Source organism: Rattus norvegicus, chromosome 3 (genome assembly GCF_021556685.1).
Source record: "Rattus norvegicus strain SHRSP/BbbUtx chromosome 3, alternate assembly SHRSP_T2T, whole genome shotgun sequence".
In the NCBI taxonomy this organism is placed as follows: domain Eukaryota; kingdom Metazoa; phylum Chordata; class Mammalia; order Rodentia; family Muridae; genus Rattus; species Rattus norvegicus.
The window spans coordinates 144,539,774-144,567,692 of NC_141536.1; the positions used below are offsets into that span (position 1 = coordinate 144,539,774).

The following is a 27,919-nucleotide window of genomic DNA, read 5'->3' on the forward strand; positions in this document are numbered from 1 at the left end:
CATCTCTCCAGCCTCTATACCAGATCTTATTTTCGGTGTTGAAGACTATCGTATGACTTTAGCTGGGGTCAAATTGACATATAGCTAGGCAGGACAGGAGGGAAGGGTTTATTTGGCTTGCTGGTAACAGTTCATCATGAAGGGAAGCTAAGACAGGAACCAAAACAGACATCATGGAGGACCACCGTGTGCTGCTGGCTTGCAGATATCATAGAGGACCACCATGTGCTGGCTTGCTACTTCTGGCTACGTCTCAGTTTACTTTCTCATATACCTCCAGACCACCTGCCCAGAGAAGGCTCTGCCCACAGAAGATTCCAAATCAACCCTTAATTAGGAAAATGCCCCACAGGCTTGCTTACAGCCCAAGCTGATTGGGGCATTTTGTCAATTGAGGTTCCTTCTTTTTTTTTTTTTTTTTTTTTTTGGTTCTTTTTTTTTCGGAGCTGGGGATCGAACCCAGGGCCTTGCGCTTCCTGAGGTCCCTTCTTCTAAGAGGATCCTAGTTTGTGTCGGGTTGACACAATGATAATAATTTTCCTTGGTTTTCGAGACAGGGGTTCTCTGTGTAGTTGCAGCTGTCTTGGAACTCATTGTGTGGATCAGGCTAGCCTCAAACATGGAGATCCACCTGCTCCTGCCTCCCTAGTAATAGAATTAAAGTATGTGCCAACACTCCTATCTCTACCCTTTCTCGTTCTGAGTTCTCAGGGCCCACTTCCAGGTGCACCACACACAGCGGACCCTGAAAGCGTTGGCTGGGGCTAAGCATAGTGGCGTATCGCTGTAATTCCAATAGTTGGGAGGCTGAGACAGTAGCATCTCTAGTTCAAGGTCAGCGTGAACTATAAAGTGAGTCCTAGTCTCAAAACAACAACAAAAATAGTCTGGATGAATAGATGGGGTGAAAGATGAACCCCCTTCCCCCAGGGTTAGTTTGCTCAACTGAGGAGTGGTTGAATGCATCCCTAGCCTACGTACAGTAGCTGAACTTAGTGCTTCTTAGCCAGAAGCCAGCGATCCTTAGCTCAGTACACTAGAGTACTCTACTCAGTACGAGGACTCTAGTGAAGCCGTGAATAGGCTGTGGGGAGTCTGCAAACCTTGGAATTAAGCTAACACTTAACTATGTGTGCATCTTTCTGCATATGAATGTCCTTCCTAGTTGTTAAAGTTTTTCATTATTTTTATTGATGTGTATGTGTGTACATGGGCTGGATTATAAGCACTTGTGAACTGTCCAGATGGAAACACTGAGAACCAAATTTCGGTCCTCTGGAAGAGCGGCACTCCTCACCCCTAAGACGTTTCTCCAGTCCCCTAGATTAGTTTTTATTTTTGAATTACACTTATGCATTTGTTTGTTTTGGAGAGTGTGTGCACACGTCACAGCACACATACGGAGATCAGAAGACAGCTTTTCAGGAGTGACTTCTCTTTTTCCATCAAGTGGGTTCTGGGAATCAAAGTCAGGGCAGCGAGGTTTTTTCGTTTTGTTTTGTTTTTTGTTTTTTTTGTTTTCGTTTTTGTTTCTCAAGACAAGTGTCCTGGAACTAGCTCTGTAGACCAGGTTGGCCTTGACCTCACAGAGATCCGTCCGCTTCTGCCTTGCAAGTGCTGGGGTCAAGGGTGTGCTCTCATAAACAAAGAGATGCAGCCAACGAGAAGGGAAACGGATGTGTTCTCTACCTCTCAGAAGTGACTTAGATGCCAGTAACAACAGAACCAAATCCAACACAGCACAGTCGCTTTCAGAGTAGGGAAGGGTCAAACCTGGGAATCACCGAGGAAGAAGGACAGAGAACTTGGCTGAAGAGGAAGTCTTCAAAATAGGATTGGAAGATAGAAACTGGGACCAGAAACCATCATTCAGACACTAGGAATATGTTCTAGGACAGGGACACTCATGTGTGCTGGGACTTGAAATTTGTTCAGCTTGGCTGAAATACAAGGCATGTTCAGGGCGGCCCTCACATAAGACTGGAGCTTCAGAAGAACTGGGTCTTGTTTCAAGCTGTAGAACGTGGACGTTCCTTGTGTCAGTTTTTCCATCTCAATACTGGCACCAGGGTGACCTGGACATGTAAATCAGTTTGTAGAATACATGCCTAGCATGCGGGAGGCAACAGGTTTAGTCTCCAGCACACATGATGTATGTATGTATGTATGTATGTATGTATGTATGTATTTATTTATTTATTTATTTATTTATGTTTTTAAAGATTTATTTATTTCCTACATATGCGTACACTGTCCCTGTCTTCAGACACACCAGAAGAGGGCATCAGATCTCTTTACAGATGGTTGTGAGCCACCATTTGGTTGCTGGGAATTGAACTCAGGTCCTCTGGAAGAGCAGTCGGGTGCTCTTAACCGCTGAGCCATCTCTCCAGCCTATATAGGTGGTGTTTATAGGTGGAATTTATAGGTGCTATTTTTATTATTTCTAATACCCTCCCCATCCAACTCCTTCCATGTTTACCTACTCCCTCTCAAATTCATGACCTCTTCTGGAATTATTATTGCAACACACACACACACACACACACACACACACACACACACACTCACACACCCTACCAATCCCATTTAGTGTGACTCTTACGTGTATGGGCTTAGAGTAGACCCAGGGCACATTTGTCTCTGGAGAGGATTGATGCTCCCTCCCTCAGTGGCCACTGTTGGTCAGTAGCTCTTCATCTGGAGGTGGAGCCTTATGAAATCTCCCTCTGGGTTATCATGCCTGGCATTATTACGAAGGCATGGATGAAGCGTCACTAGCTCGTCTCATCCTCCTGCTCCTTCCCAATGTTTCCGAAGGCATCGGGAGCTGCATAGTACGTATATGGAGGTCTCTGTGACCACCAGAGCCAGCACAGCATGGATCCGAAGGAGGCAAGAAGGAAGTCTGGTTCAACACCACTCAGTAGCCAATGTTGGTTCAATCTGAGTCTGATACAGGGAAGTTTATATTAGGTGTGTTTAAGTATAGCATAACTTTGGAAAATAATATTCCTGGTGATAATTAACTCAATCCCATGCATACAATAAAGCTTAAGTCATGACTACATTGAAACTTCTTGAAAAGTACATGTGTGACCTCTTTCATAAAGATGGGCCCTATAGATTGACTACATGTGTCAAGGTAAGGGTCTGAGGAGAGATCTAGTATGTTCTTGGTCACACAGATAGTGCAAAGGTCACTGGGAAGTACATGTCGCCTCTTCCATAAAGATTGGTCTATTGACTGGGAAACAGCGCTCAGTAGGGTCTAGGGAGAGTGACTGAGATAAATATGAGTCTGCGGGAGTCAGGTGTGGTCCGGCTGCATGGAGTGAAGAGGTCACCAGGGTATAAACTACATCCTTTCCCAGCCTCCTGGGTGGAAAACAGGTTATACATCCCTTTCTCTGAAAGACGACACTGTGTGCTACATTCCTGCTTTGCTTGGTGCTGAGCTGTGAGCACAAGGACCTCAGGCCCTCTACACAAACGTGCCAAATGGGGGTGACAACTGGCATTTATTCTCTGCAGTTTAGCCAGACTGGGATCTTTGTAGTAGCCTCTGTGTGCTGACCAAAGAAGCTCCTTAATGAGGGATGAGAACTACACTTCCTGGGGTTGGGGATTTAGCTCAGTGGTAGAGAGCTTGCCTAGAAAGCGCAAGGCCCTGGGTTCGGTCCCCAGCTCCGAAAAAAAGAAAAAAAAAAAAAAAAGAAGAAGAGAACTACACTTCCCTGTGCACACAAGGATAAGTATTTAGAATACATTTAGAAATTATATTGATTTATGAAAATGATAACAGTAGATTCTCCTCTAAGGTCTAGGGCCACTTCAGCAACAGATACTTGGCCAGGATTACCACACCAGGCAGGAATTTCCTATCGAGCAGGTCTTCAGTCCAATTAGACAACTGCTGGTAACCCTTGGGATAATAATGCCACATTGTACCACTGGGGACATCTTGCCAGGCCGGTCACTCTTGTGGTTCATAGGCTGGATAGCTGGATAGAACTATTGACTGCCTTCCCCCTTGCCTTGTATAGTAGTTGTGATGAGAGCTTCTCCTTGGGGAGGAGGCTTCTGGGAACGTTGTAGCTTGATTCCTCCAAGTTCTGTGACCTAAGCATTTGGTGTCTCCAGCAATAGGTTCTTACCTTCAAGTTCTGGGAGGCAGCCTAGGACAAGGGCAATAGCTTACTGCAGTGACTTGAATGAGAAATGTTCCCCTTCTCCAGTTCCCATTCTCTGGTTTTAAACAATCGGTACCCAGTGGGTAGCACTGTTTGGGAAGGTTTAGGAGGTGTGGCCTTGTTGGAAGAGTGATTTCCATTCAACTTTGTGTTGGCTGTTCACGGTAAGAGCTTTCAGTGCGCTCTCCCAGCTGCCGTGCTGTTGTTAGCTGTCAATCACACCTCTTTGCCATGATGCCTCTTATCTCTCTGGAGCCATAGACCAAATCAATTCATTTTCTGTAAGTACCCTTGACCGTGCTGTCTTATCGCAGCAATGAAAAGTAACAAATGAGTCTATATTGGGTATATAGCATGAAATCCCACAAAGCAGGACGGTAGAAGTGGGGAGGGCTCTAGAGAGAGACAATGGGATGTGGGTTCTCTAACGTGGAAAAGGAGAAAAACTGGAGAGGTTTCTAACTTGGGGACAAGAGTAATACAGAAGGAGGAAAGGGAGAAATTACACTCACAAAGCTTGAAAAAGTCACAGGGAAACAGATTTTATAAGCTTACTTATTAACACATATACTTTCCAGCATTTGGGAAGCAGAAGCAGGTGGATCTTTCTGAGCTCAAGGCCAGCCTGCTCTACATAGCAGGTTTCTGGCCAGCCAGACCTACACAGAGAAAACATGGTCTTGAATCACCTGCCCCCCCAAAAAGAAGTGTCATATATGTGTGTGTGTGTGTGTGTGTGTATGTGTGTGTGTGTGTGTATGTGTGTGTGTGTGTGTGTGTATGTGTGTGTGTGTGAGAGAGAGAGAGGTGATAATATTCCTCTCAAGATCCAAAAACTACCAAAATCTCTAGTACCAAGCATGGAAAACCTCCCTTTGTATTGTTGGCCAAGGAGGTCCAAGGTTGCTTTTTTGAAAGATTTATTTATTTATTTAAAGATTTGTTTTATGTATGTGAATACACTGTAGCTGTCTTCAGACACATCAGAAGAAAGCACCAGATCCCGTTACAGATGGTTGTGAGCCACCATGTGGTTGCTGGGAATTGAACTCCCATCCTCTGGAAGAGCAGCCGGTGCTCTTAACCCCTGAACCATCCATCCAGCCCGATTTATTTCTTTTTATGTGCATTGGTGCTCTGCCTGCAAGTCTGTGAGAGGGCGCCAGATCCTCAGGAACTGGAGTTACAGATGGTTGTGAACCTCCATGTGTATGTTGGGAATTGGACTCAGTCCTCAGGGCAGTGCTCTTAACCACTGAGCCATCTCACCAATCCAGGTTGCTCTCTTTTCAAGTAAGGTACAGGTTAGGAGTCAAGGTACTTAAATGCCTGGAGTCCCAGCACTTGGGGGACTGGGTCAGAAGTATTGTCCTGACTTGGGACCATCCAGTACCAGGCAAGCAAGACACACATAGCAAAACCTCCTGTCTAAAATACAGAGACTAGAGCAATGGCACAATCAATAAATGTCTGCTGTGGAAGCCTGAGGACCCAGCACTGTAGGTAACGAGCTATAGGCCAGAGCTCAGGCGACTGTGATCCCATCTTTGAAGAGGTAAGGACAGCAGAATCCCTAGGACTCATTGGTCGGGTCTCTAGTCAAGCCTGTAAGAAACTCAAAATAAAGTGAAGGGATTGAGATGGCGTAAGGGATAAGCCTCATGCTTGCTGCCTAAGCCTGCGACCTGGTTGTTAATCCCCGAATCCACATAAACGAAGGGTGCCATGGTGTATGCCTGTAATCAAAGCTCTGTGGAAGCAGAGACAAGTGGAACTATGGAATCTTCCAGGCCCTAGTTCAATGGTTCTCAAACTGTGGGTCGTGACCCTCTTTGGCAAACTATCTTCAAAAGTATTTATGATTCATAACAGTAACAAAATTTTCTTTAAAAAGATTTATTTAATGTATTAAGTACACAGTTGCTTTCCTTGGACACACCAGAAGAGGACATGGGATTCCATTACAGATGGTTGTGAGCCACCATGAGATTGCTGGGAATTGAACTCGAAGAACAGTCAGTGCCCTTAAGTCTCTCCAGCCCAACAAAATTATAGTTATGAGATGGCAATGAGGATAATTTTATGGTTGGGGGTCACCCACCATGAGGAACTGTATTACAAGTACACACACACACACACGCGCGCGCGCGCGCGCGCACTCACACACACACATACACGTGCGCGCGCACACTCACACGCACTCACACACAAGAAGTCATGAACCAAAAAAAAAAAAAAAATCAGAAAAGGGGGGTGGGCTGCTTGGCTCCCAGTGGCGTCACGAGTGGCGTCACGGGTGTTCTGTGACGCGGCTCCTCTGTGACGGTGGCAACAGCACAGCAGCGGGAGGGTCGCAGACTCCAGGGCTGAGTCTGCCGCGCCGTCCGGGGCTCACGCAGGGTCCTACCCGGCGGCGCGAGGCAGCTGAGGGAGGGCCGAGGGCTTTGGCTGCTGCGACTTCGGCTTCCCTGAGGGGTAGCCCAGGTCAGGATGCGGCGGAGCCCCCGCCCAGGCTCGGCCGCATCCTCCCACAATCACACACCCAACTTCTACAGCGAGAACAGCAATAGTTCCCACAGCGCGACTTCGGGGGACAGCAATGGGCGCCGGTCCGCTGGGCCGGAGCTCGGGGAGCCCGAGGGCAGAAGGGCCCGGGGCTCCAGCTGTGGTGAGCCCGCCTTAAGCTCAGGAGTGCCCGGAGGAGACACATGGGCAGGAAGCTCTCGGCCGAAGCTGGCGCCTCGGAGCCACAATGGGCAGACCGCCTGTGGCGCGGCAACCGTGAGGGGCGGGGCCTCGGGTGCGGGCGGGGTCGAACCCGGGGGCGAGAGGGCGGGGCGGGCTCGCGGGGCGGGGCCCGGCGCGGACCTGGATGCAGAACCGACCTGGCGCCTGAGGGGTCGTGCTCAACACGTGTCCCTGAGGGGCGAGCTCGGTGCCATGGCCATTCCCGGGAGGGGGCGGAGGAAATCCTGTGCCTGGGCATGGCTGAGGAGGTGCCGCAGGGCTGGCGTGAGTGGCAAGCTTTGGACCCTGGTCGGGCCGCACCGGGACTCAGACTGGGGCGGGTTTCTACTGACTGAGCCTCTCCAGCTCCGGGTCTGGGGGTGAGGCAGGACCAAAGGCCTGTTTGAGAGGCTGCCCAGCTGTTTGGCACTAGAGTCAGGAGCCTGCGCCCGGGCCCCGAGGGGAAGAGCGGGCCTGTGGTGCACAAAACCTCAATGGAGCCCTGGGCTCTCGCAGAACCGTCTGGGTCTCCTGCAGTCTTGGAGGAACAACTCAACCTTCTCCCGATACTGGATCTGAGGCAGGAGATGCCTCCCCCGCCGGTGTCCAAGAGCTTCCTGAGTACGAGCCAGGCCAACCCCATCCCCCTTGACTTCGGCACTCGGAACCCCAGTTCTGCTCGAGCATGGGTCTGAGAATCCAGCCCAGATCCCCTTTGACCTCTGCTCTCGGACCCCCTCCCCGTCCCCAGTTCTCCTGTCCGAGTGGGAAAACTGGCCTCAGCTCGTTTCCCCAACCTAACCTTGCCCTGTGAGTCCCAGGCCTTGTCCTCCACACCACCCCTAACCCCCGACCCCTACCCCAGCTTCTCTTGAGTCTTTCTGAACCTGCACCACCTCACCTTCATGGATCACCCTCTCTGACCTACTTCTCCTGTCTCCGTCCCTAGGCCTCTTCTTTCAGGTGCTCAGCGTGTTTTTATCCTTGGTAGCCGACGGGCTGGTCTGTGTGTACAGGTCAGAGGTAGCGGCAGGGCTGAAGGGAGGGCAGCAGGGCTAGGCCCCACCAAGGCTAGAGCGGATCCAGATCCGGTGGAGTCCTGTTCCCAGAAACTGGGCTGGTCTGGGACCCTGAGGCTTCAGTGGATTAGGGCCCCTAGGCATCAGCTTCCACCTTGGCTCTTCAGGGAAATCTGCTCCATCCGCTTCCTGTTCACCGCTGTGTCGCTCCTGAGCATTTTTCTGGCAGGTGAGGAGCAGTGGTTGCCTGGGACCCCAGCTCTGTACGTTGGCAGCCAAGTCCAGCTCCCTCGTCTCAGTGGCCTTCAGCCCACTCTAGTGACTCCCCCCACTTGGTCTCCCACGTACTCCTGGAGCCTAGCTTTCACCCCAACTCCTCGCTTTCTTCCTTGTTTTATATCAGAGGACACCTTTCCCCCTTTTCTTTCTCCAGCACTCTGGTGGGGGCTCCTGTACCTGATCCCTCCTTTGGAGAATGTGAGTTGGGGAGACCCATGTTCCCAGGAGGGGTGGAGGTTGTGTGTGTGGGGGGATCCCTGGGCTGCTGGGAGGGGGCAGTGTAGAAGCACTGAGCAAAATCCTGAGGCCAACCAAGAATGGTAGGGAAATACTGCCTGGGGAGAAGGGTACTTACTGATCCCTTCCTCCACAGGAACCTAAGGAGATGCTGACTCTAAGGTGAAAGAGGGCGGCTGGGGCAGGACCGGGCAACACTGACAATGTACCTGTGGGTGCTTTTTGAGAGGAATGCACAGGGACAGGTAGCTAACCGCATGGTACCTACCTCCCAACTACAGCCAATACCACCACCGCGTGCACTCCCAGGGCCAGCAACTGCAGCAGCTCCAGGCAGAACTGAGTAAACTCCACAAGGAGGTGACCAGTGTTCGTGCAGCCCACAGTGAGGTGAGTTCCATACCCAAGGCCTTGGGCCCAGCTGAGAGGCTCAGGGGCCTAGCTGTGTTCACTTGAAGGCTGCTTTGGAACTACGTCATCCTGGGTCCCAGGGTGGGGAATCTTTTTCAAGGCCCTTAAGTTCCTACCTCAGAGCATTGAGTTAATGAGAAGCAAGCCTACCTGTAAACTAGCTCACAGTCCTGGTACGCCCTCTGCCTCTCTCAGAGAGTGGCCAAGCTCGTGTTCCAGAGGCTGAATGAGGACTTCGTGCGCAAGCCTGACTATGCATTGAGCTCTGTGGGTAAGAGCTGGAGGGAGGTTGACAGCCAGCCATTCTACTGCACTGATGATAGATCCTAGTCGGAGCCCCTGAAAGTGACTTGTGCCTGTTCCAGGAGCCTCCATCGACCTGGAGAAGACATCCAGTGACTACGAGGACCGGAATACTGCCTACTTCTGGAACCGATTAAGCTTCTGGAACTACGCCCGCCCACCCTCTGTCATATTGGAGGTGGGCCTGAAGCCAGAGTGCTTGGGGATGGTCCTAAGGGGACAGAGCTGGAGTTAGAACAAGAATCAGCTTGGAGCAGGGAGGACTGGAGCTGAGGTCAGCATAGTGTGGTAGGGCTGCAGCCAGGCTGAGGACAGCGTTAAACTGAGAACTGTAAGTGCTGGGCAGCCAGCACTGCCTCCTCTGGCTAGGCAGGCACCAGGGCAGAAGGCAGAGCTCTGGGCAGAGCAGCAGTCCTCGGGCAGGTCTTGCTGTAAAGCTCGGGCTGCCCGATACTGTCTGCTCTTCTGGGTTTGTCTTACGTTCCAACGCTTTGTCCGAACCCCTGCAGCCAGATGTGTTCCCTGGAAATTGCTGGGCTTTTGAAGGTGAGCAAGGCCAGGTGGTGATCCGACTGCCAGGTCATGTGCAGTTAAGCGACATCACCCTGCAGCACCCTCCACCCACTGTGGCACACACCGGAGGAGCCAGCAGTGCGCCCCGGGACTTCGCAGTCTTTGTGAGTGGGGCTGAGGCCTGGAGGTGGGGAATTCTGATTAGGGGTTTGTCCTTGTTTGCTCATCTGTAAACTGGATGTCCTTCCATCTGCCTCACCGGCTGTTCTAGGTTTGTAAGTGAGCGTAACCACATCCAGATTTTAGGTATGGCCTCACCAAACTCTATACATACTATTTCATTGCAACTGCCAGACCTGTGGAGTGCTGTTGTTTCTCCCATTCCCAAGAGGGACAGTAGTGCTCTAAGACAAGTGATTACAGCTCAGTCACACAACTTGAAAGATATGTATTTTCTAAAGTGTACGTTTTTGCCTATGTGCACCACATGCATGCCCAGTGCCCTAGGAAGTCAGGTGTTGGATACTGAGGAACTGGAGTTGAGAATAGTTGTGAGCCACTGTGTGGGTGCTGGGAATCCAAGCAGGGTCCTCTGCAAGAGCTGTGTCCAGCCCTGCTAACAACTTTCTAATAGCCTGGTTGGTTTGCTTAAGACAAGCTCGCCCCATGTAGCTCAGGTTGACTTCCAACTTAACAATCTTGGCTTAGTATCACTGGTTCTAGGACATCCTTGCTATTACCGGTTCCTCGAAGCTTATGTTTCAAACTACACACGCTACCATGAGCCAGAGTGTGTGTAACCACTGAGCAGTTCTCTCTCCGCTCCCTCTGTGCCTCACTGTTCCTCCACACATTTCACCCATCAGGGGCTCCAAGCTGATGATGACGAGACTGAAGTGTTCTTGGGAAAATTCATCTTTGAAGTGCAGAAATCTGAAATTCAGACTTTCCACCTCCAGGTGCGTTTATCTCTGGGGGTGACAGGGCTAAGACATCTGGGCAGGATGGGGAGGAGGACAATCTTGACAGCAGTTGCTGGCATGACCCATTTGTCTCCCCAGAATGACCCTCCATCTGCCTTCCCCAAGGTGAAGATTCAGATTCTAAGCAACTGGGGCCACCCACGCTTCACATGCTTATATCGAGTCCGTGCCCATGGTGTGCGGATCTCAGAGTCGGCAGAGGATAATGCCATGGGGGTCACAGGGGGACCCCATTAAAATGCTGATGGTTGGAGTAGAATCGATGTTTGTGCTAAAGAGAGGGCATTGGGGGGTTGAGGATTTAGCTCCGTGGTAGAGCCCTTGCCTAGGAAGCTCAAGGCCCTGGGTTCGGTCCCCAGCTCCGGGAAAAAAAAAAAAAAAAGAGGGCATTGGTGCTGGGAGCTCATCTTTTGGGGGAAAGCCCCTGCTTTCCTGTGTATAGCAGCGCGACGGGAGACGCCCCTCAACACATCCCCTTTGCCTGGAAAAGCCCAGAGTCGTGTAGTAGCAGTTATGGTTTACAGTGTCTACTGACGGCAAGAGAAAGTGCTGTGGACAGTCTACACTGTAAATGACACAACTCGATCCTCAACACTGAGGAGACCGCTCAGGCAGACAACTTGCTTCAGTCAAAAGCACCACCAATGGGCCTTCCCCTTCAGCTGGAGAGCCACCAGGCAGCGGAACACATACCTGTGCTCACTTCTTCCCCCCAGTTCCTGGAAATGCCCTCCGTTCCTGCTAGGTACAGAGTTCTTAAGGATAGAAAGGAGGGACCGAGCGGGAGCAGGTGGCTCAGAGGTTAGGAGCACTGGCTCCTAACTCTGCTCTTCCAGAGGACCTGCATTTGCTTCACAGCACTCACATGGTGGCTCACAACCACCTGTAACTCCAGTTCTAGGGAATTTGATTCCCCCTCAAGCCTTCTCTGGCACTAGGCATACATGTGGTGCATAAACAAAGGCAAAACATCTGAACACATGAAAATTAACAAGACCTAAGGTCTGGGCTGGGGGGATGCCCTGCCTCCCTCAGCAGGGAAAGGCTACCAGGCCTGACAATCAGAACTTAACCCCTGGGACCCGCAAGGTGGGAGAAGAGAACCAATTCCATGAATTGTTCTCTGACGCCCACACACCATGGCACTTACACAAAATAACTGAAACTTTCTAAAACAAATTAAGGGGCTTGCTACCAAGTCTTAATGACCTGAGTTCAATCTCTGGGGCTCTTCTAACAGATAGCTAACTCCCACGGGTTGTCTTTTGACCTCCATGTATACAGTGGAGCACACACGTGTACACATATAAAATGTTGGGAAAAATTAGAAAGATAGAACTAGAGTCTGGCATAGTGGTGCCGAGACGCCTGTACTTCTAGCACTCAGGAGGCAGAGGTGGGATTTCTGCGAGGTTGAAGCCAGGAGAGTCAGTACTATATGGACCCTGACTCCAAGAAAAGATGAAAGAAATAGAGATGACTCTGTGGTTAAGGACACTGGCTTCTCTTTCAGAGGACCAGGATACAATTCCCAGCACCCACATGGCAGCTCACAGTGTAACTCCAGTTCCAAGGGATCTGACACCCTCACACAGTACATGCAAGCAAGCAAAACACCAATGCCTAGAAAATATAAGTAAACCATTGAAAGTCCATGGTCAAGGTTTCAGTCCTCAGTACACATATACAGAGGGCAGCTTAGCCATAGAAGCAAAATCTTTAAGATTTTTCATACTTGTTTTCCGCCCCCTTCTTAGGCTGGCCTAGAACTCACTATGTAGCCCAGGCTAGTAAAGATCAAGGTAGTCTTCCTGCCTCAGCCACTGCAGTGCTAGGACTGCAGACACAAACCACCTCGCTTGGCTTCTGCTCACACTTTTTTTTTTTTAAAGATTTATTTATATATATAAACACACTGTAGCTGTCTTCAGACACACCAGAAGAGGGCATCAGATCCCATTACAGATGGTTGTGAGTCACCATGTGGTTGCCAGGAATTGAACTCAGGACCTCTGGAAGAGCAGTCAGTGCTCTTAACCGCTGAGCCACCTCTCCAGCCCTGCTCACATTTCTAATACATGTATGACTGTGCACACCATTGCTAGAATGGACATCAAGGACAGCTTTGTGGAGTTAATTCTCTCCTCCTGCCTTCACAGGGCTCCTCTGAGCAGAATTCAGGTTGTTAGGCTCATGCGGCAAACGCTACCCAGGAGTGAGCAATCTCGCAGTGTCCTTCTCATGCTTCTGAAATGGTCTTCTGTGGCTCTGGCTGTCCTCTACATGGTAAGCATGACTCCGGCATGCTTTAGGCCTGAGAACAACCCCAGCACCAAACAAAACAAAGCAGTCACTGAGGAAGGTATATATTATTATTCATATACAGATATATTTTTTAAAAGGATGGCATATAAAAAATAAATTTGCATATCGAGTATAAAAACATGAAATGGTAACAGCTGAGGGGAAAATATTTTCATCATGTAAGAACATCAGAATAAAAGCTCTAACAGCTCGAGAACAGGTGACTGAGAAACAAGGAAATGTGTGAAATAATGGAAGAAAATGGAAAGTAGGTCTGGAGAAGGAAGGTGAGCACGGGCTAACATGAGATGACCACACTTCTCTGTAATAACTGCTAACATTCTAAATATCCCCTGCGGTCTACCGTTTCCACATTAAAAACCAATTTCTCAAAAGGGTGTGTAAGCACAATAAAACGAGTCTCTGTAAGGAAGGGAATTGCTAAACTCTGGTATATTCTTACAAAAGAATAACAGCCATGAAAAGGAGAGGAGACTAAGTTCTGGTGGAGAAGGCATCCAAAATAAATGCAAACCAGATACAAACAGCACATGTGCTAGCTTTTTAAAGTTGTTCTATCTGATCTGAAACTCAGTGTACCTTAAGTCCACATCACACAGACAGCAATGCTCCTGCCTCAGACTTCTGAGTGTTGGGATTACAACCATGAGCCACCAATCTTTGTTCCCATTTCCTATTTTTATATAATACTGATATCTGAAACAATGTTTCATTAGATTAGCAAACAAAATTTAAAACACCTGTCTCCTGGGATCTGTGATTCACAATGTGGTCCCCTTACCATGACCGAGCCACAGGTTATGGGAAATTTTAATTCTACATTTAGGAGCCTCCCTCCCATAACCCTGCAAACAACACCTGTTTTCTCATCCAGGCACTGAGGGAATTGTAGTCCAGCTACTCCAGGACCTTGAGTCCAAAGACTCTAAAGTGGGTTAGGATGTGTCCTATAAAGTTTTCCCAAAATGAATATGCTTATTAAATCTTTAAAAAAGCTATTAAATTGTTGAGCTGTTAAAAGTGAAGCACGCTTGAGGCCTGGTTATAATGCTAGCACTTGGGAAGCTGGAGTAGGAAGAGCAAGAATTCAGGTTATCCTTGGCTACACAATGTAGGGCCAGCCTGGAACATATAAGATCATATGTCAAAAAGCAAATGAAACAGCTCCGAAAAAAAGAAAAGAAAAAAAAAAAAGCAAATGAAAAATCAGGACTGTAAACCAGGCGTGATAGTACATGCCTGCAATTCTAGCGTCTAAGAGGTTGTGGCAGGATGCTAAATTGCAGGCCAGCCTGGGCTACACAAATGTTCCCAAGAAACAGAGGGACAGAGCTAGCATAGGAAGTCTAAGGAGCAGTCCTTAGCCTGCTCTAAAACATCTTTTTCCCCCTCACCTTTGCTATCTCCTATGAGGTAGCACTTTCCATCTCATTCACGGTCCCAGCTCAGCTCGCCCCAAGAAAAGGACAACCACATGCTTGCTTTATATTCAAACTCTGTCTTTTCAAAGTATGTGACTGGAATGAATAGATCTTTACAATTACTAGTCTGTCTTTCCTGAATGTGAGGGTGCCAGGCAGGCAGGCAGGCAGGTCAAAGAGCAGCAATAGCAGAAGCACATATAAAGTCATCAAGTGAAAGAGTGCAGGTTGGTCCACGCCCAGAGGATGGTGCAAGCTGAAGATTGATTGTAGCCTGCTCTTCCAAGGGGACCTACACCTGTGGGGCCTGTGCAGGGCCCTTGGCTGGGGCTGGGAGTGTCTTTAATGGGGCCCAACCTTGGGCTTTGAAGTAGGAAACCATCTGAGTGGGCACTTCTGCAAGCACAGTCATTGCAAGTGTCTCCCGTGGAGCCTGTCAGGAGAAGAAAGCCAAGTTCAGTGAGGCCTGTAAGTTTCCCAGGGTCTACATCTTACCTAAAACTCAACCTTTCCCAGACACTGATTAAAAGGCTTTATCTACTGGCCCCCAACCCCATAATCACCCTGCAAACTCTTCCCCACTCACATTCTGAAATCGTCGATAAGGCACAAACTGCACTATGTCTCGGGCAGCTGCTTCTCCAGAGCGTGTACGAAGTGGGCCGCCATCAGCATCCAGCTGTTCCATGACCTCAAAGTCAGCACCACCCACACCCACGATGATCACCGACATGGGCAGCTTTGAGGCTTCCACCACAGCCTTACACGTGGCCTCCACATCGGTCACAGCGCCGTCAGTCAAGAGCAGCAGTACGAAGTATTGCTGAAGACAAGTCCATTCATACAGTGAGGTAGACTGTCTTCCCCACCCTCTCAACAACCAGAGAAGTCCATGCATACAGTGAGGTAGACAGTCTTCCCCACCCTCTCAACAAACCAAACAAGTCCATTCATACAGTGAGGTAGACAGTCTTCCCCACCCTCTCAACAAACCAAACAAGTCCATTCATACAGTGAGGTAGACTGTCTTCCCCACCCTCTCAACAAACCAGACAAGTCCATTCATACAGTGAGGTAGACTGTCTTCCCCACCCTCTCAACAACCAGAGAAGTCCATGCATACAGTGAGGTAGACTGTCTTCCCCACCCTCTCAACAACCAGACAAGTCCATTCATACAGTGAGGTAGATTGTCTTCCCCACCCTCTCAACAACCAGACAAGTCCATTCATACAGTGAAGTAGACTGTCTCCCCAACCCTCTCAACAACCAGACAAGTCCATTCATACAGTGAGGTAGACTGTCTCCCCACCCTCTCAACAACCAGATGCTCGCTCCTACTGCCGAGATGCTCCTCAGCACCACTGCCGCCCACAGCGCTTACCGAGGCAGTCCTCTGTTGTGCAGCCTGAGCTGCAAACCTGGCCACGTGGTTGATGATGGGTGCAAAGTTGGTGGGGCCATAGAGACGAACTTGGGGAAGTGCTTGACGGTAGGCGTCTACGATACCCTGGATGCCTACAGAGACAAGCAGAAAATACTTAGACCTTAGCCCTCATGGGAGTAAGTTAGATCCAGAAATTTTAGAACTTGGAGTATCTCACTCTGTCACTTAGGATACAACTCTACCCAACAAATTGAAACTAAGGGGTGGACCAGATAGGACTTCCTATAAATAACATCTTGAATTAGAGTTAGCTGCTGGCTGGGGAGTATTGAGCCTGGTTATCTCAGTACTCTGGAAGCTGAAGAGGATGGCTGTGAGTGTCAAGAGAGCCTGGTGTACAGGACAATCTTTCAGAGCAAACAGGGCCAGTGAGATGGCTCAGCAGGGAGGGTGCTTGCTCACAGGGTCAGAGACCTGAGCTCCATCCACAGACCTCATAATGATGGAGGGAGAGAACTGACCCCAAAGATCCACCTGCCTTGACCTCCCGAATGCTGGGATTAAAAGACTGAACCACCATGCTTGGCCTGGGCCACAAGTTTAAGGCTAGTCCACAAAGTTTTAGGCCATCCGAGCTAGGGTACATAGAAAGACTGTCTCAAGAAGGGAACAATAGGGGTTGGGGATTTAGCTTAGTGGTAGAGCGCTTGCCTAGCAAGCGGAAGGCCCTGAGTTTGGTTCCCAGCTCCGAAAAAAAGAGAAAAAAAAAAAAAAAAAAAAGGGAACAATAGATTTGGCAGACTAAGGACACAGAATTTGTATGTATATATATACATATATATGTACATACACACACACACACATATGTATGTGGAGGTTGTAACAGAAAGGGGACCATGGGGGGGGCAGAAAGGGTCTTAAAGAGCGGGTCCCACAGGTAAGTTAATGGAACATGTAATATGAAGTTGACTGGGGTACTATTGGGCAAGAGGACCAGCCACAAGGTGTACGAGGAGAGGCTAGAGGTGAAATAAGCAGAAAGTGCAGTGATAGCTGTGTATGCAGACAGAACAGGCCTACAACCTCAATAGATGGGAGCTGGGGACAGCAGTGTGAGACTATCATGAGCTACAAAAACCTGACTTAAAATATATGCAAAAAAAGTCGTAATAAAATCATTATGCCAACCACAAGTTAATAAGGGGCTGAGGCATAGCTCTGTGGTAAAGTATAGTGCGTCGCATACACACGGGCCTAATAAACTCAATCCCCAGTAAAATAGAATTATTTAAAACAAGAGGATGTCCTGGTATTAGGAAACACATCTAAAGTATTTAGGGTGAGAGGCAATGTGAGTGACACGGGGAACGACGCTGAGGGAAGCCGACTTATTCTCTATGATAGGACCAAATACTTCAGGAAAAAGGACTTACAAAGACAATCAGAGCCAGTGACAGCTCTATAGCCACGGCAATTGCCACAAAGCCTGACTACCTGAGTTCCATTCCTGGGTACCACATGGTAGAAAGAGAGGACTTCCAGAAAGTCATGCCATAATGCTCACACACATATGCAATATATAATTTAAAAAACATAACTCCCTCTCCCCACACACACAAATACCCTGACCATGCAGTTCCAATGATTCTAGAATTTACTATGACTGCTGTTAACTTTCTCTGTCTGATGTTTTGTTTTGAGACTCACTCATTCTATGTAGTCTAGGCTAGCCTTAATTTTTCTTTCTCTACCAGGATTACACAGGCATCTAAATATAATTTTACCACAAAATGAAAAGAAAGTTTTTTTTTTTTTTTTTTTGGTTCTTTTTTTCAGAGCTGGGGACTGAACCCAGGGCCTTGTGCTTCCTAGGTAAGCGCTCTACCACTGAGCTAAATCCCCAGCCCTGAAAAGAAAGTTTTAAAATGAGAGGCTCAGCCAGAGCATGACAAACACAGAGGTGGATGCTCACAGCCAACCACTGAACTGAGAATGGGGTCCCTGTTAGAGGAATTAGAGAAAGGACTGAAAGAGCTGAAGGAGTTTGCAACCCCATAAGAATAACAATGCCAACCAATCAGAGCTCCCAGGGACTAAACCACTATCTAAAGACTACACATGGACAGACCCACGGCTCCAGCTACAGAGGATGGTCTTACTGGGCACCAATGGAAAGAGAAGCCCTTGGTCCTGCCAAGGCTGGATCCCCCAGTATAGGAGAATGTTGGGGAGGAGGTTGCTGGGGGGGGGGGAGTGGTTGGGGAGGGGAACACCCTTATAGAAGAAAGGGAGGGGGATGGGATGGGGGCTTATGTATGGGAAATCGGAAAAGGGAATAACATTGGAAATATAAATAAAAAAATATTTATTAAAAAAAAAAGTTTTGGGGTTGGGGATTTATCTCAGTGATAGAGCGCTTGCCTAGGAGGCTCAAGGCCCTGGGTTCAGTCCCCAGCTCCGAAAAAAAAAAAAAAAAGTTTTAAAATGAAGGCCAAATTCCCAGTGTAACCCACCAGCTGTACTCTTAGCGTTCCTGTGGCTTAGACAAGAAGGATTACTTGTTGTCCAAGGCCAGCTCTGGTTAAATAGTGAGTTCTAGAACAGTCTGAGCAAGAGTGAGATCTTGTCTAAAACTGAAAGGAGATAGAAAAAGTGGTTAAGAGGCTGAACTGTTCCAGAGGACCTGAGGCTGACGCCCAGCACTCCTATCAGATGGCTCACAACCATCTGTGACTTCAGTTCCAGGAGATCTGATACTTCTGGGCTCTGTGTGCATCTGTTCTCATGCACACAGACAGACACATATACAAATGAGAAAGAATAAAGAGTAAGATCAGATGACATCAGCTCAAAGTTTTCACTTTGCCTTGGCATGGTGTGAAAGTCTAGGAAGCCACGCCTTTACAAAGGAGCATGGGCGGCTCACACAGAGCGCCCGAGGCAGGGATGTGGCTCAGTGAGTGTGGCTCACTCACCATGCAGGCTCTGGATTGGATGCTTAGCACAAGGGTCACCCACCCAGCCTTCTCCCCTGTTTTTGAGACCAGGTTGCCCCGATAGGCCATGAACTTTGGATTCTCTTGCCTCAACCTGCCAAGTAGCCTTGCCACTAGGCCCAGGAAATTTTAGCTTTATTTTGAAACCAAAGCACACAGGGGTAGCAACTTGCACTAAGTCACTTCAGTAATTAAATGAATTTATCTTCATTACACTAGCTCTAACCTCCATTCCTCTCTATAAAGGGGCAGGATCCTCCCTCCCAGTGGTCTGTACCCGCGAAAGCTCACTCCTCAGTGTTCCGCACTGGAGAGACAGGGATTTACCTGCACAGTATGGGTTACTGGGGTTGAAGTTCAAGGCAAACTCATGTGAGACCTGAGGGCAAGATGAAAAGGAGTGAACCACGTTGGGTGCAGCCCGCTCGTGTTAGCACACAGGGACCAGGACTGGAGAGTGTGGAAGACTGAGTGTAAGCCTGGCCTGAGTTACACAGTGACACAAACATGGCTGGGCAGAGCAGCACACATTTTCAATCCCAGCACAGAGTGGATGAGGATCGGTGTACACCTAGTCAGCCTCAACAAAGAAAACCAGAAAAAGGAAAAATGAGATTCTTCCCCCACACCCCCTTTACCTACCAAACCACCCAACACACACCTTCTGCCTCCACAACCCCCCAAACATGGTCTTTGTAGACCAAGTTGATCTTGACCTCAGAGATCCAGTTGCTGCTGCTTCCCAAGTGCTGAGATAAAGACATGAGCCACCACACTCAGCAAAGAGCTTGGGTCGGTCGGTCGGTCGGTCGGTCGGTCGGTCGGTCTGTCTGTCTGTCTGTCTGTCTGTCTGTCTGTCTGCTTTGTTGTTTTGAGAGAGGGTCTCATTCTGTAGCTCTGGCTGTCCTGGAACTCACTACATAGATCAGGTTGGGCTCAAACTCATAGACATCGGTCTGCCTGTGCCTCCTGAGTGTTAGGTTTATTCTACGTGCTAAGATTTTATTCTTACCTATGTTGATGTCTGTGCATATACACGCCCAAAGAGACCGGAAGAACGCACTGGGCTCCCTTTACAGCAGCAGTTACAGGTAGCTAACCTTCCTCTGTGGGTGCTGGGAACTGAACTTCGGTTGTTTAGAAAGCAGCACCTGCCAATTCTCTCAACTACTGCGATATCTGCGTAGGACACCTCTAGCCCTTTCTAGGCCAAGATAAAGGGCACTCTCAGGATTCGTGTGTAGCTCAGCAGAGTGCATGTTTAGCATGCTGAGGGCCCTGGGTTCAAGCTCCAAAAATTGCAAGATCAAAACATGGGCATTCCAATACACACCAGGATCCCAACAGGAGCTACTCGGCCCTGGTATACATGCTTGCAAGAATGGGTCCCTGTGTCTCTCTTTGAAGCTGGTGGGTGCCAATTAATAAATAAATTTACCACAGACTCTGAACTTAGGATCCTGATAATGAAAAAGAGAATAGAGGGAAGGAAGATGAATGCTTACCTGCCAATCAGGGGGTACTTGGGCTCCAAATCCAAATGCTGGAAACAGCTTGTCTCTGTGGGGGACAATGAATTGTAAAAGCGGCAGTGGGAGGGAGGATCAAGTCTAGAAGCTGAAGTGTGTACAGGAGTGGAGTGACCTAAACTCAGAACTCACGAGTCATAGTCTTGAACCACGCTGCCCACACTCCACAGGGCTGTCAGATACTCATTGACTCCTGTAGGGCTCAGATAGTGCAGGGAGTCAGGTGAGGATGGGTCACCGTTGGAGCCAGTGAAGTCCACACCCACCTGGGAAGAGAGCACGAATGGAGGTGGCGTCTGTTTAGTGTAAGGCCTGTTCCCTTGCCCCAGGAGGCATTTCCATTTACTTACGGTAAAGTTAATTTGGCAGCCTCCCATCACATAGTCCAGGAAGGAATACTCTGTCTCTACCTGCAGAATAAAGCAGGGTTAGGACAGGGCTAATGGGGCAGGCATCACAAAGCCCAGAGCTCGGACCTCAGAGCCTGGATCTCAGGGAGCCCAGGTCACCTGAGTTAGCATGTTACCCGGCAAGTCTTGACACAGACAGTTCCAGAGTTCTTGTAGCTTTTCTTTCTCTGCTGCTTCTCAGGGTGGATACATTCAAACTCAGCCTGGTGGAGGGAGAAATTAAAGAAAGAAACCCACCAAAGAATTAGCCGAGGACCTAAGCCACGCTCTCCAGACTCTCCTCTGGGTGGCAGCCTTGTGGGCCACCGAAACACTATAAACAGTCAATGCTTACCGGGACTGCTTGCAGTTGGGCCAAGGTAGTGTGAAAGGTACCGATGAGATCATGTGACCCATCACTGTCATAGTCTGAGCAGCGCACCTGAGAGGGCGTGTGTATGTATAAAGGAGATGCACCACAGACAAAGTCTCTTCCCATGACCCCTTCCCTTGATCCATCTACTAAGGAGGTAAGCTCTTCACCTGGATGGGTGTGTTGAGGTCCCCGCCACAGAAATGCTGGAGAGAGACTGAGAAGCGTTTCCACGTAGGGTTCAGGTTGTTCTTGACTACCTAGGGGGAGAGTAGAGAGCTCTGGTTGGGCCCATGAAGAGTTCTCAGTGTTTCCTACCCACCAACAGTCTTTCTCTCTTAGTTCCCAAACTTGCTAATCACAACCCCTGCAGTTTCTCTCCTGTGCCAATCCAACCAACGCCAGGAGTCACCTCAGTTCTATATGCCAGGTGCCACTTCCCATCACCTTGCCGGAAGAACTCCAAGAATGGATCAGATTTTCCTAGAAAGTCCTGCAAATGCCAAAGAGACCCATGTTATAAGACTAAGGGAGACGGCCATGGCATTGGCCCTCTCTCTCCTTAATTCCTGGACCCTCAAGGTCTCCTTCCAGACATACCTTCTTATCTAGGTTTCTAGCTTCCACCTCCATGGTTACTACACGGCTGTCCTTTAACTCCTGAGCTGAAACCTAGGTAGAGAAGAATGTATCAACTCATGAATTATTTATCAAACCTACAGCTTCCCCACCCAGGGTCCATTCCTTACTGTAATGGTTCCCCGTCCAGCAGGTTTCCCAGGCTTCAACATCAAGGGTAGAGTCAGCGTCTGGCTGGACACAATCTGGGAAAGTGAGGTAAGTAAGAGAGCTGTTGGCATCTATCTCAGGCAGGGTTGGGTCCTGCTTGTAGGGACACCCAAGCTCCAGGGGATCACTCTGTGAATCCCTGATACTACTTACCTGGCCTAGGGAGCATTCAGCTCCCCCTAGAAAGTCATCATCCCCCAGCTCAGGTGTCTTGTTGTCTATGTCATAGATTCCAAAGCGTAACTTCTGGACAGTCTCAAAGTGGTATTCTATCTGCAGAGTCTTAGAGAATGCAGGGCTCGAGCAGTTGCGAACACGTTCAGTCCGACAAAGCTGTGGCAACAGGTAACTAAGGATCAGTGACAAACCTTCCTTCCCAAACGTAATGCTACCTCCCTTGATGACCTTAACCTTTATGATCCATCTCACCTCAGCCCAGGCACCTCCCACATCCTGTAAAAGGACGCAGAGTGGGTCAGACTTGGAGCCGATGTCCTTGTCAATGAGGTGGTCACAGGAAACGGACAGCTGAACCAAGGTCACACAATGGGCCATCTGTGGGGAAAAGAGCTGGGTCAAACATCAGGGCCTCTCCACCGTCTTTCACCAATTGTAATTCCCAGGCCTGGGAAAGCCACACACTTCACACCCCTGAACTCCAAGTAAGCTCACTAGCACAGGACACAGTTGTGACACCAAACTCTGGCTCCAAATCAGTTCTTACTCTGAAAGTGGCCTTAACCTTAGCAATGCTGTCCTGACCTGGGGCTCTAGCCCTTAGCCACTGAGAAGGGTAATCCATCTCACTCTGATCACTCACTGCCCACCAAGGTCTGAACTCCGCTGTATTTCAGGCACTGCTCCCCAACAGCTGATAACAATCCCCTCCAAACGCTGGGGCTCCACCCCATCCGCCGAGTCTTCTAATCTCTACCCTGCTGCTCCAGCGCGTTCCTCACCACTTCCATGTCCTGGTCAGTCTAAGCCGCTACCTATGTTGCAACAGCAACGGTCTTTCTAGCTGGTGTCCTAACCTGAGCTATCCCTGCCTCCATTTCCCACCTCCCCCCTAACAGGCTATTAATATAGCAACCAATGGCAAAATACACGTCAGACATGGTGGCGCACATGGGAACCACAGCACACGGGAAGCAGAAGCAGGACTGCTGAAAATGCAAGGCACCCATGGCCACAAAGCGAAACCCTGCCTAAAACACCAAATAGAAAATACACTGTGGCTCACACCTGTAATTCTAGCTCTGGGGAAACAAAAGGTAGAACAAGAATTCAGGGCCAGCCTGAGTTACATGAGATCCCAACTCAAAAACAAAGAAAAGGGCTTGAGAACTAGCTCAGCAGTTAGGAGAATGGTTTGCTCTTGCAGAGGCCCTGAGCACAATCCCAGCACCTATGTTGGGTGGCTTACAACAGCCTACAGCTCAGGGTCCAGGAGATCTGATGCCTCTGACTCACACCTTTAGTCCACAGACACATAGACAATAATTAGAAGTAAAGCAACAGAACCCCCCTGCTGTCTCACTCTGGACCATCAGCTGGAGAAAATGCACGGTCCACAGTGTTCTGATGTGTGGCTGGACTTGCCAGGTCCTTCTAACAGCATCTCCTGCCGTCCCCTTGTGCATTCAGTCTGGCCTTCTTCACTATCCCTCAAGCCCACCAGATTCCTATTACAAAGGCCTGCAGCATCAGGGACTCTTGTTTTTATCACCCACAGGGCTGTCTCCTCTCTCGTATAGTTCATTCATCATCACATGTTACACAGGCAAAGTCTTGCCTGCCACTCTGAAATGCAAACCCTGGCGCCCACCACTGACACATGGCAGACTTGACTGTGGCTCTCACAGCAGTATCTAACTTACTACACATATGTTGGTTACAGTCTCTAGCACCACGATGGAAACTCCCGTATGAAGGAGAATGTGTCTGTGCACCGTTCTATCACAAGCATCCAGATATGCATGTTACATGAAATCCAAAAGGCCATCTCTAGCCCAAACTCTCAGACAGGCTGGCCTCGTCTCCAAATTCACACAGCAACAAGCCTCTCCAATCCACCTGCCTCCTCTGTCAGGAACATCATCACCTTGTATGAGTCACCAGAGTGACTACAATGTAGTTCCTCCTACAGTCCATAATGACCTGTAGGCGACATGACCATCCACATCAAGTGTACAGAGATTCTTGCTGATGTGCCTCAGCAGCCCAGCTGCCCAGCAGTACTTCCTGGGCGGTCTCCCAGCCTCACGATCCCAGTCAACCCCTTCTCCTTCCAGCCTACGCTGCCTCACTCTGGTCCCTAAGTTTCTTGTTGGTTGGTGTCTCTATGGCATTGGAATTGAACCTAGAGCCTTGTGCACACCAGGCAACCATCTGTCACTGAACTTCATCCTCAGTTCTAGTCTCCCACCCAGATCAGTACCCACATTATTTCTAGAGTCACCCTCAGCACTTGGGCCCCCTGCACAAATGAATAGGGACAACCTCGCTACTCTTCGTCCGAGAGTCTGAACCCAACTAAGCCAGATGGTGTGTATTCTCACTCCTACCCAGGAATCCTCCTGTTTCCCCAGAATCCAATTCCATCTGGGCATGAGGGGTCATGCTCTAGAGGCAGTCAACAACCCCAAGTAAACTGTGATTGGCGGACCCAGTGGTCTAAGGTGAGCCTACACGAGGCACACAGACTTGGAACCTTCCAGATGCCTGGTTCCCTTAGCGGTTCAACAGACCACAGCTTTTGCTCCATCATAACCCAAATTCGATGCCAGTCATCCCCTCATGTTCTCTGGGGCAGTGTTTGTGACTCTTTTCACTATTGAAAACAAGAGAGAGACCCACAAGACCCAAGGCAACTCAAAGGTACATCAGCTAGGTGGGGCTGGGCTCCCTACCAAACAGGAAGGAATTACTGAGCATCGGCTCAACGGTAGAACCATGTGTCAGCAAGAGTGTAACCCAGTTTTAAACATGCTACTTAGGTAATATATATGCAACAGATGTGAACACACACACGCGCGCGCGCACACACACACAGAGTATGGGGAAACAGAAGCATGTCAATGTTGCTTTTAGGGATGTTATGGAAATGGGAAAGAATTTCTTAATGTTCTATATTGCCCCTTTTATATTTTGAGACTTTGTATCCTCACTTTGAAGATTTGACCTTAGATTCTGGATCCTCCGTCCTCTATCCCTACTAAGCACTGGAGTTACAGCTATGCCGCACCATGACCAGGTTATCAGTCTATACACTTCTGCACTGTTCTCAGTATTAAACACTTGCAGGTCTTGTCAGCTTCCCACTCAACGCTAGTCCCCACATTTAGGCATCGACTATTAAGTTCAGGAAGGATGAAGTTGTAGCATTTCTGGCCCTTATGGGTTTCTTCTCAGTACGGCATCACCTTGCCAATTTCCAGTCTCTGATTTAAAATCCTATGTAACTGCCCAGTCACCCTTAGATTTAATACCAAACTCTCTAGCACACTACTTTGTTCTCCTGAAGGGATAGTTTCTACAGAAGTGAGTAGTGGTATGTTGTAGTTAAACCTGTATTTTCTAGCTGAAAGTGTAAGCCCTTCCTTAGCTCCTTCAGTTAGGAAGGGCAGAATATTAGAACTAACATCCTACCTGGTGACTACCTTGTTCCCCTAGGAGTCCTTGCCCAGTAAGATTTCACTCATTGCCTTTGGATAACTGCAGTGGTTTCCTGTCACTCTTCAGTAACTACATGGCCATTTCTGTGTTTATTGACTAAATGAAGACAGATCATGTCACTTCTCTGCTTAAAACCCTGGGAAAGCTTTCCAGTACATTCTGTGTGAAGTCCCAAGTCTGAGAGCTGGAGAGGTAGCAGGGGACCAGAGTTCAGCTTCCAGCACCCACATTAGGCAACTCCAGCTCCAAGGAATTCAATGTTCTTTCTTTTCTGGTATCCATAGGCACTGTAGACACATGCAGACTCACGTACAGATACACACAAGCACAAAAAAGTAAACACACACACACACACACACACACACACACACACACACACCCTCCCCACCACCAAATGAACACCCCCTAAGTTCTGTGGCAGGCAAGATGGCTTAGTGGGTACAGTTACCTGCCATCACACCAGAGCTTGATCCCTGGGACTTACACAGTGGAAATTATCTTCTGATTGTTAACATGAACTCCGCATCTCCTCAATGGCCCCAACACTAAATATCAACCTAAAAATTTAAAACTCGAATCCAATCCATAGCTCTTACAATGGTCTACCAAATCTAACCCATGTGTAAGGAGCTATGTAGCCACCCACGTGTTCCCGCTGGGCTGTTCCTTCTGATTCACACCATGGTATCAAGTCCATCCAGCTCAGGGTGATGTACCATATCTTCTCCCACAGATAGCAAGCTATGTTAAGAACAGTAACCCTGTCTAGTTTGTCTGTATCTCTGGTACCTACTTATAATAGACCCTCAGTTAATACTCAGTAACTGAGTTAATACTGAAATCACAACTGTCTCCCTCCTCCTCTTCCACTTAAATGTGGTTCCTTAGAACTTGCACTAAATCTCTAAATGCACACGCAGTGCTAGTACTCAGTGTTGGAAGCTGGTGCTCAGTTATTTGATGAACTTGTGGAATGAATTACGTCAGGCCCTTTTCATTTGAATGAATACAATAAACCTTCCCTGTCTTGCTCCTTTAACAACTGCAGTGACAAATTTTAATCTGGAGGGCTAAGATGTAGTGAGTGTTTGCCTAGTGCACACACAGCCCTGCATTCAACCCTCAACACAAAGTAAATGAAACAAAAGTCAAACCATAAAATTTCAATGCAAGACTCTTATAATTCTGTATCAATGAGAACCAATTTAAATAAGTAGGCAAAAGATTCAAGGACACCCCATAAGACATGTGTAAGAAATAAGCTAATGAAACGATCCATGGCAAACCTGACCAGAGAAAGGCAAAATAAAATGAAATATAAGACCACCAAGGCCAAATTTTGGCTAAGGATATAAGAATCCTAAGAATTTGTAAAGCACTAAAGGTGCCACCTTGGTAAGCCGCCTGGCCGAGTTGTCAGGAAGCCAAACACATACAAAGCCAGGTGTAGTTCCCCAGCAGAGTCTAAGCGGAAGCATTATCCTGCCCAAGCTTCTTACACAATGTACACGGCCGTTTCACTCACTATAGCCCAAAACATTCCTAGAGTCCACCAATAGAATGGACAGTTATGCTTACAGAAAATCAACTAGCAACGAAAAAGATTGATACCTGAAATCCAGGTGCATATTAAAGATAAAAATCCGGGGCTGGGGATTTAGCTCAGTGGTAGAGCGCTTACCTAGGAAGCGCAAGGCCCTGGGTTCGGTCCCCAGCTCCGAAAAAAAGAACCAAAAAAAAAATAAAAATAAAAAAAAAAATAATAAAAATCCAATCTCTGGTGTCCTCTTCCCCTAAGACTGAGGAAGGCCAGAACTTTAGGTAAGATGGCCAGATACCATGCCATGGTAGGACTTTGCCTCACATGGTCTACTCTTATTTCCAACCATACAGCCTGGGGGCCCACTGTGTGCAAAGTAGCATGCAGGGCTCAACTCTCAGAGATATTATGAAGGTGTCCTGCTTCTAGTCGAAATGTTGCAGTTTCCTGTGCTAAAAGGTTCCTGTTGTTTTGTTTTCTTCTCACAGATTTTCCCCCTTTCCTTATCGGAACATTACTGTGTGGGAAAGAAACACCTTGATAATTTGCAGTTTCACTGGTCACTAGGAACCAGGTCTATAAGCCCAGCATTTGGGGAGTCGAAGCCAGAGGAGCTCATGGCCAGCTTGAGCCACAAGACCCTGACTCAAGGATATAACAACAAAATGAACCTGCAGTTTCCTTTACTGTGATGCTAAGCATCAGATTCGGAGCCTGGTGCATGCGATCTAAGTGTTCTACCTCTAAGCTCCCTCCCCAGTCTCCGCCCTGACGGGCCTGAACGACCAATTCAGCTTCATCTCAAGTGCTGGGGTTGCAGCTGAAAAA

The 27,919-nt window shown here is 48.5% G+C and overlaps 2 protein-coding genes across 4 annotated transcripts in view; one reads left to right on the forward strand and one right to left on the reverse strand.

Annotated features, from left to right (window-relative positions):
• Positions 1-6,512: 6,512 nt before the first annotated feature.
• Positions 6,513-10,924, forward strand: Spag4 (sperm associated antigen 4). Of its 3 annotated transcripts, none has more exons than XM_087654684.1 (12): positions 6,513-7,205; positions 7,437-7,541; positions 7,870-7,936; positions 8,107-8,168; positions 8,373-8,416; positions 8,592-8,617; positions 8,737-8,845; positions 9,062-9,137; positions 9,232-9,347; positions 9,679-9,846; positions 10,549-10,641; positions 10,744-10,924. In XM_087654684.1, the coding sequence occupies exons 1-12, from the start codon at positions 6,902-6,904 to the stop codon at positions 10,900-10,902; spliced, it is 1,329 nt and encodes a 442-aa protein (XP_087510810.1). In that variant the 5' UTR covers positions 6,513-6,901; the 3' UTR covers positions 10,903-10,924.
• A 2,091-nt stretch (positions 10,925-13,015) lies between these two features.
• Cpne1 (copine 1) overlaps positions 13,016-27,919 on the reverse strand; it is a 42,388-nt gene continuing 27,484 nt past the window's right edge. Inside the window, 15 exon segments of the mRNA NM_001256465.3 lie at positions 13,016-14,844; positions 14,998-15,234; positions 15,795-15,928; positions 19,121-19,172; positions 20,299-20,353; positions 20,455-20,588; positions 20,673-20,732; positions 20,849-20,935; positions 21,067-21,153; positions 21,255-21,344; positions 21,497-21,577; positions 21,685-21,756; positions 21,834-21,908; positions 22,027-22,206; positions 22,303-22,428. Coding sequence (NP_001243394.2) covers positions 14,704-14,844; positions 14,998-15,234; positions 15,795-15,928; positions 19,121-19,172; positions 20,299-20,353; positions 20,455-20,588; positions 20,673-20,732; positions 20,849-20,935; positions 21,067-21,153; positions 21,255-21,344; positions 21,497-21,577; positions 21,685-21,756; positions 21,834-21,908; positions 22,027-22,206; positions 22,303-22,428 — 1,611 coding nt within the window. The 3' untranslated portion in view covers positions 13,016-14,703.